Source organism: Ischnura elegans, chromosome 11 (assembly GCF_921293095.1).
Source record: "Ischnura elegans chromosome 11, ioIscEleg1.1, whole genome shotgun sequence".
Lineage (NCBI taxonomy): Eukaryota > Metazoa > Arthropoda > Insecta > Odonata > Coenagrionidae > Ischnura > Ischnura elegans.
In genome coordinates, this window is record NC_060256.1 from 80,775,879 (window position 1) to 80,784,840 (window position 8,962).

An 8,962-nucleotide genomic window follows, 5' to 3' on the forward strand; every position below is an offset into this window, starting at 1 on the left:
AAAACATTTTGGTGGTACCATATGGTACCGCTAGGCGCTTGCACTACCATGTTTTGGCGGAAAGCGTAAATACGAATATTTCTGTTGTTTTCGTTTTCTAACAGTTATTTATTTTGCAATTATTTATTTTCCATCATTTATATTATAAATTTTGCGTTATTTAAATGTTATAACGCATATAAAATGTGTACATAAATTAATTTTTTTGTTATAAGGACGTCATCCAAGTACATAAGGCCCTAAATTGTCCGTATTTTTACAGAATCTCGTACCCTCACGAGGGCTTAAGGAGTGGGAGGTATAATTGCATACCTGAATCCTATTTAGAAAAACATGAATAGGAAGAGTATCGGTGTACTCAATTAGGAAGGGGGTATGATGGGGAGTAAGGGGGCTTGCTAAGGGGAAAATTCAATGACGGCTGGCGGCGAGAGACGACCACGCGACAGGCATCACTTCGACAAGAGCAGCGTAATCCTAATTTTTGTCTAACGTATCTCAATCACACTCCGATACTTTTCACACTTTCATGTGCTAGTAAAACCGAAATAACTTACACATACTGCTTATAATATAGCATGTGCTGCTACAAAGAGAGGATGAATGCCTTGCTTCTGACCGAGGAAAATGGAATAACGAGTGGACGCCAATTTTGCTCGAACTTGAAGTTGTTGTTCGAAAAGGTGGACAGTCAGCTGAGCTTATCTCAAGAAATGTCTGAGAATTTTCAAAAGTGTAGTGAAACTGGACAGAGCCGTAAAGCACCCAAAAGGTATAAAAATAGGGAGGAAGGACACATTGTTGTTGATGAAGAGATCGTAAATCAAGAAAGGATTTCTCGTACCTAATCCTGATTACCAACTCACTGTTTCATGAAGCATCCCCAACTAGAATATTTGAACTGTTTTTTGACGTAAGTGTCCTTACATACTAAGTGTTACAGTCGAATAGGTGTGTACAATCCTGCAACTGTTATGACCCAAATATAACACATGAGGTACTGAAAATATTTGTTGCAATTCTTTTTATGAGTTGACATTAAACGACTCCCAGTAAAAGGCACTATTGTGAGGCTGCACTAAACGCCAGAAATAATCTTGTTTATTACACAATAAGACGTAACAGATTTCTACAACTTCGTAGGTTTATTCATTGCGGTGATTACACCGCTATGGATAAATCAGATAAGATGTGGAAAATGCGCCCTTTTATGGGCATGGCAAAAAAAAGATTCGGCGGATATTTCAGAGAAAAGCAGTCCTTGAGTTTCAATGAGTCGATAATGTTCTCTTTTGGAAGACATAGCTGTTAGCAATTCATGCGGGGGAGGCTAATAAAGTTTGGCTAGAAAGTGTGGTGCATCAATAACTCAGGTAGCTACTTCGTAAAACTCAGGAGTGTGAAAGCCTACGAAAAAGGAATTGGGAAAGATGGTGTGGGGGGCGACAAAATGGTCGTGGCCCATTTTTACTTGGATTCTAGATGCAATGACGCCCAACTCATGGATGATGATGCGGAAATCCTGAAAAAATATAACAGCTTGAGTTCCGATGGCCAGTGGTATAATCACAGCTGGATACAAGGATCACCTAAAATATCAAGGACGTGCTCAATTTACCAAAGTGCGACTGGAATATACTTAGCTAAAGAAATAGATTTGTAATTGATTCATGTTTCATGATTCAAGATCGCATTCAACTGACAGCGGCCTATCTTCTTTCCAGTGCCCCTGATAGGTTCGACGGGCACAACCAACAAATAAAATCCAAGCCCAAACGGGGACGGTGTGCTACTGAAAACTGAAGCAGTAGAATAAGAACAGGATGCTTGAAATGATATGCAGTGACTGCTTTGTTCATTTCCATGTGCGGCAACGACTGAGTGAAACGCTAAAATCATGTTATTATTGATTTCTACGCCAATTATACATAATTTCTATTTTATATACAATAATATTTAATAATTTATTGAATATTATCGATATTTGAGCGTAATTTTGGATGAAAATGAATTTATTTTGCAGAATATAATAAATATTTAACGTTTTTGGCTTAAAAATGTGATTTCCGAAAAGTTTTTCAAATTTCGATTTTTTGACCCCTTAAACGCCTAGCGGTACCATATGGTACCAGGCTGTATCTCGGTAACTATTAGAGATAAAAGAATAAAATTTGCACTGAATGACTCAGAATTTCATTCGTATTAAAACATATGATTACCACAAAAATCGCAAAAACTTTTTAATTCAGGCGTTACCGGGTTAATCAGATGCAGTTATTAAAGTACTAAACTAGACAATAATTTAAAATAACTTTTATATTTCTCAGAGGCTTTGGGGGGAGGATTTATTCCTTCATCCCCCACCCCATAGTTATGCCACTGATTGCAAGGGTAGAATTCACATTTTCATACGTTTCTGTCATAAGAAGAAGCACAGCGAAAACTGTTCCCTACGTTACCAAACTAAATTAATTGAAATAAATTTTGAGTAAGAATTTCACGCATATTGCATGACACTTAAAATACATTCAACTAAAATTGATCCGACGATTTTCAACAAATTTAAACAGGAAATAAAATAAGAATTTCGCGATCCGAAAAAAAGAGAAAATTAATGTGTTTAAATGCATCTTTGTATTCATTTAAAAAGAAAGACAATATGAATCTTAACGGTTATGTAAGAAATTCAAGTCACAATTGCAGATTTTTCTCTCTAAATCTCGGCAGACATCAAAATTTACCACCGTACTCATGGTACTTTGGCTCAGAAGACTTCTAAGTTCGTTAATCCGGCTCAGACTTGCTCAGAGATAAGGAGCGGTGACGAATCAACCGAGTCCAATCCATTTGGGAGTGCCATTTCCACAAATTCCCTCACCACTTCCTGAATCTTCTCTCTGTACTTAGGATCACGTCCGAACCGATCTCTCACAAGAGCGGTGTTGCCAGATTTGAAAAAGTCTTCCAGACCCTGCTCGGTCCTATTTTCCCCACCACTCGAGACCACTGGGTCGTCTCTCAACATGCTGACTGGAGCAAAGAAGGCCTTGCCGATGACGCCTAAAGGCTTGTACTTCTCCATCACCTCTGCTTCGAATTCTTCCAAAGAGAGTGGCGGTGGTTCACTACCAAGTACTTGCAGCGTTTCGGACAAGGCGGTGTAGTACTCCCTCACGAGATCTCCGAGGTACTTCTGGCGAAAACGCGGCCCAGTGCTTTGGTGGACGAAGTAAACCAAGTCCACCGCAGGATGGCAGCATTTGATCATCTGCATGTCGTAAAACTTAGCATCAACCGGTCTTTCGATCCCATCCTCGCCTCTCTCGTACCTGAACATGATGTTGTTCTCCCAAAGGTCGCCATGGGAGAGAACGCACCAGCCCTGAGTGGGAGTTTCCCTCAATCGACAGAAAGTGGTCCAGAATCCGTGGATGACCTTATCCAGGGCTCCAGATGACACGGCTACTTTCGGCAGACCCTCTATGCCACTCGCGAACCATTTCGTGTTCTCGGGAAAGTTTTCTATCATGCCCCCGATCGCTGTCGGCGGATCACCCGGACCTGGAGCGTAAAAGATATAGTCCTTGGTCAGCACAGGGTACAGCTGGGTCCAGCTTGCGGATGAGCGCCTCTCTGCAACCATTCCCAAGGCGTGAAATCTGCCAATTCTCCTGACGACAATGCTGCAGTGGGTGTAATCATAACCATTGAGACAGAATGACGGATCGGCCGGTCTGTACCCACTTTCTTGGATGTCCTCCATGTAAAAGGTTCCCTTCTCGCCGTCGAAATCAATGTGGTAGCAGGAGGGAAATGGTGGTTGAATCCTCCCCGAGGCCGCCTCCAACATTGAGGGCACAATCTTCTCGAAGAAGAGCCATTCCAGGTAGAACAACTTGGAATCTCGTATGAGGTCCAGCTGGATCGTGTACTTTGGCGGGCACTTGGCGAAGAAGGTAGCTGTGCGGCAATCCTCTCCTTCGCCCGCGACCCGGTAGGGGACTCTGACGCGCAGTGCGGTGGAAGTGACGCCTTGTGATTCGGGAGATATCCATGTCACCTCCAGAGGGCCCGAGATGTCCACGTCCCTAGCGTCGCCGTTGAGTTTCTGGATTGCTTTGATGAATCCATCGCGGGATACGTGATCCCACGCGTCGTTCATGTTTGACGAGTTAACTGAGACGACGACAGCTGCGACTCAGCGGGTCTCTATCGAGGAAGCGTTACTAGCGGAGTGATCGGCTCGAGCGAAGTCTCTTCGAGTGTTCGGCGACGGTTGACGTCCAAGGTCATCCCAATCGAGCGGACCATTATCTTCGCCGGAAGCAGGCGAAAGCGTGACCTTTAAATTAAATTCCTCTGAAGGACGCAGCAAAGATAGCGACGAAGATAGCGGAGAGGGAGTTTGACGAATGTGATAGCTGAGTCTACGTTGGACCATAGGGCGTTCCATCTGATACGCAGCTTTCAATCACTATCATGTTAGTAAAGAGTGTCGTTCAGTCTGGCCCAAAATCTCAAGTCATTGATATAACGTGGTAGGTGCATAGGGAATATTAATAACGACGAAAAAATCTTTTCCATTTACCAATTCTTTTACGAGAGAATATGAAATACGCGAAATTGTCATGTTTCCATGAGTTGATGACTTCATATAAGTTCCCTTTTGTTTATTCGTTCCGAACAGCATTTATGGAGGGAAGGAATCTCCCAAAATAGTGTAAACGACGGAAAAATTATGGTATATTAATTTTAACCACGCAGTCAACAATAATAAACAATACCATGTAAAACTATCATTTTCATAAAAAACCAGGTAGTAAAAAAAGAAGAAAACAACGTCCTATGGTCCCTCGAATTATTGAAAATTCCATATATGTTTGATGAGGAAGTTACGTGTTATTTTGTAAAGCGTCCTCACAACTGGGCTGCGTTTTTATCGGAAGGATGAGCAAACAAGAAAGTGAGTATAATAAATGTGGTAAAATTGGAGAACTATCTCAATGCAATCAGTTGAAAATTGAGGTTCTTATTGACGTTCACGAAGTGGTATTTTCTCGGGGAAATGTTGCATGTTGTTTCAGAGGTATTCTTGTCCACTCGTGACCTACGCGCGTTTCACACCTTATTTCACATGTGTACAACAAGATTATAGTTCTCGTAAGTGACGTTACTGTCGTAGACTCGAAGAGCTATTTCTTGGACTCCTGGCTCCTAGGAAAAATTTCCATTTTACTGACATGTTTAACCTTCAAATCGCGAGGGATGCAATAGGCATTTGGACTGACGAATATAGTAAATGGATTTGCACTTGAATAGGACGCAACACATGAGTGCCTTTTTCCTAACAAGCAATTATTTTTTGAGTTAAAAGTAATATTCTGAGCTCTTACTTAGTTTCATCTATATGGAAGGAATTGACTTATGCCAGATAGATAAATTCCACAATTTTCAAACGTCTCTTCGAAAAGTGTTTATTATCACCAAGTATCTTAATATTTTTTCCTCAACTGCAAGGTGTTTTATGAGATCGGTTTCAAATTTACGCGCTGGAAAACTTTGAAGCTTTTGTGTTTCTCCGCTACGTAACGCTAGCTCCGTTCTGGGCATGTTAAAGGTGCTGGACGCTACGCACTCTACCGGCCAAAGTTCATACTTAAAGAGAACTAAGAGAATTGGCGGTTTTCTTGATTACAGAAAATTTCTACGAGGCAAATTGTATGGTGAAATAAATTATGTTTATATACTGACATACTATTTTTCACTGGAAAAGATAATAGAGAAAATAGTTCATCCATCTCATAGTTACGCCACTGAAATGATCTGATCGAAATAAGTGTTTGGGTATAAATTTCATGAAAACTGTGTTCTGACTAGGAATGCGTATTTAGTCGCTGTTGGAAAATGTGATCTCTACTTCGTCCAAATTCGATGACTGACGATTTCAATAGTTTACTTAATTATAATAGTTGACTAGTTTAAATAGTTGATAGATTCTTTCAAACATCGGGTAGAAATGTTTCTGTCAAATACGTGTTTTTTTAAATGGCGTTGTATGCACATTTTCGCCGAGAAATACTGCCTTTAGTGATGAAAAAAGAAACTTTTATTAAGGTTAAGTGCAATAAAGCATAGTTTTCATTAGTTTTGTCTGGATAAATTATATTTTACGAGTTTTATTATTGACTTAATCGGATCTTTTGGAATTCCACCAGTTACATTATCAAGAGCTCGTAGACTAAGTTTTGCATCATTTTGCTCGACTATTTTCTTAGTAATAGTTTATTTAGCGCTATTGAAATCGTCAGTCATCGAATTTGGACGAAGTAGAGATCACATTTTCCAACAGCGACTAAATACGCATTCCTAGTCAGAACACAGTTTTCATGAAATTTATACCCAAACACTTATTTCTATCAGATCATTTCAGTGGCGTAACTATGAGATGGATGAAAAACCCCCCCGAAAGCCTCAAAGAATAAAAAAATTGTTAAAAAATATTGTCTAGTTTTGACTTATAATAACTAAATCTGCTTAAAATTAAATGTTTAGTGCCGAAATTATGTAAAATGTATGTCCAGACATGTCATTTTTCAAACATTTTCCCGGACCCTGCTGCCAGTGGTCTCCACCCGCGACCATCCCACCCCCCAAATCAATTCCCTTGCTAAGCCACCGGCTCATTTTATATTTTGCTTTGACATTAACCCTTTCACTGCCACTGGGCCGATATATCGGCCCTCGCTGGTAGAGCGAAAACTGTCAGCGGCCCAAATTATTTCACTTTTTTTTCGCGTTTGCGGCCTTTTCAACGGCTGTAATTTATTCAAACCCCGATAATCTATCTAGGGTCATAAGTGTAAATATATCTTGAGAATTGGGAAAAAATCTAGACGTATTCAATAAAATTAAGTAGCTTAAAATTTTTAAAATCTGAAATGTTGCTAATTCCGGAAAATAGCCTTTGCAGTCTTCGTACACCCCACCTGAAATGGGCTTGCAGTAAAAGGGTTAATTCGATACTTCATTTCGAACAAGAGTCAACTTCTCTGATTGTATCATGATATGCAACTTCGAAACTGAAAAATTGGAATAAAATGCATTATAATGTCCATGTTAGTATGGCGTGCTCATAATCATTTCCCCTCTGATCGCATTTACGTTACATGCTTTTTATTTCTTTCCTTGCATTACCCGAGGATTTCAAAGTCTCGTTTTATAAATAACTACCCTTAGCTTTACTTCTCAAAATTCCGCGCTTAGTATACCTATTGTCGATTAGGCCCCAGGTTCAATACTCGGGTGTAGCCTACGGACACCCCAAATGAAAATCATTCGAAGTGTTGCTCAAGGAATGGTCGTTGCACTCATACCGTGAGTGAATGAAGTTCACGCGCCTCATACCCAGGGATGGCAAGTGAAACGAAACGAATATGCTTCGCTTCGATTCGGAGGGAAACCAAGAAATTACCAAGGTGTTTAGTTTCGACCCGGGATGAAACTTTAATCCCGGGAACGAAACTAAATTAATCGGAACTCCGCTGATCAGAGTTAAGTTTCGATTCCAGAAGTTGAGTGGAGGGGGAAAAAAGAGTATTGTTTCAACCCATTTCATCACAGAATGTGGAGAGGTTAAAACATATTGCGATTGAATACTACGTTGCACATTATGAGTGGAAAAGTGCCCCATGCATTTAGACGCGGTAGGGCGAACCTTTACTCTATTCAATTTTACTTCGTACTCGGTGAGTGGGTCGAAACTAAACTGTTCGAAGAAGGTGAAGCAAGTTATCCCACAGGGGCGAAACATTATCTGGGTTTCGTTTCGTCCCAGAGTTTTAGTTTAGTGTCGACCCGAATTAGTTTTGACTCCGATTTCGTTTCGACCGTTAGTATAGCTCCCCAGGTTTAAATCCATTTCGTTTCTACATTTCGCCCTCGGGAACGAAACTATTGAAATTTTACTGGTTTTGACTTTCGTTTTGTTTCTATTGCCACCCCTGCTCAGAGCACGGAACGGGTCGTGCGAAAAATAAATTTAATGGAAATATTACAAAGTCTGACCTTAGGTTTTCCCGGCATATCAGTTGCAGAAAAGTTTCTCGGGTATTCCACCGGTTGATGTCGTCCATGTCTCCCGAGTTGCTGATCTTGCCGATGCGACTTTCTGATCATCCTCAGGGGATCTTCCGAATCTTCCCCGAGGATGATCAGCAAGTCGCGGATCGAAACGTCGGGAGACATGGACGACATCAACCGGTGGAAAACCCGAGAAAATTTTCTGAATGCTTTGAAATGTTCATCAAAATAGCTTTTACTTCCTTTCTCTCAAAACACTCCCCCGCCACAGTCTTACTTCCGCCGCTGCAAACACCCCTTGGTCGCCTTGGCGCACCTTTCCTCCCAACTGCCTTCAACCCATCATCAAGCGGAGAGTAACGCAATTACCTGCCGCGAGGGGCGTTGATATCGCCTCGGCGAGGAGAGGAGGAGGGCGTGGCGGGCAACTCGAAGCCCCCTATCGGAGTCCGCGAGAGTTATTATCGCCATCATGGGTGTTATTAGTGGGGCCTCCGTGGGTTCGGCAGTTTACTCCCAATGGTCCGTCAGCGATGGGTTAAGACGCGACGTGGAATGATGGGCAAGATCTGGGGATTCGGAAAAAAACAGCAGACGTGAGTGATCCGCGGTCAATTTACGTTGCGATGTCTTTGATCATAGGGCTTTTCCGAAAGCGCCAAACCAATAGTCGTTGGCTTTGGGAGAAATTGAAAGTCACATCCAAGGAGACAACAAAGGGGACTCCATTAAATATGCCCAAGAACATGGGGGTTAAGCGTAAAATCTGTTGCCGTTTCGCGCGCAATTCATACGGCGTCGCCACTAAGCAGTTGTATCTCGTTCACAGTGACTTTCGCCATTGAACGTTGTGGAAGTGATCTTTTATGCTATACAATCGCCT

General features: G+C 41.5%; 1 protein-coding gene across 1 annotated transcript; it reads right to left on the reverse strand.

The window, feature by feature from the left end:
* Positions 1-2,617: 2,617 nt before the first annotated feature.
* LOC124167887 lies at positions 2,618-4,247 on the reverse strand. The gene has a single exon (XM_046545946.1). It carries the CDS (start codon positions 4,160-4,162, stop codon positions 2,795-2,797), a length of 1,368 nt encoding a protein of 455 aa, XP_046401902.1. The 5' UTR covers positions 4,163-4,247; the 3' UTR covers positions 2,618-2,794.
* Positions 4,248-8,962: the final 4,715 nt, after the last annotated feature.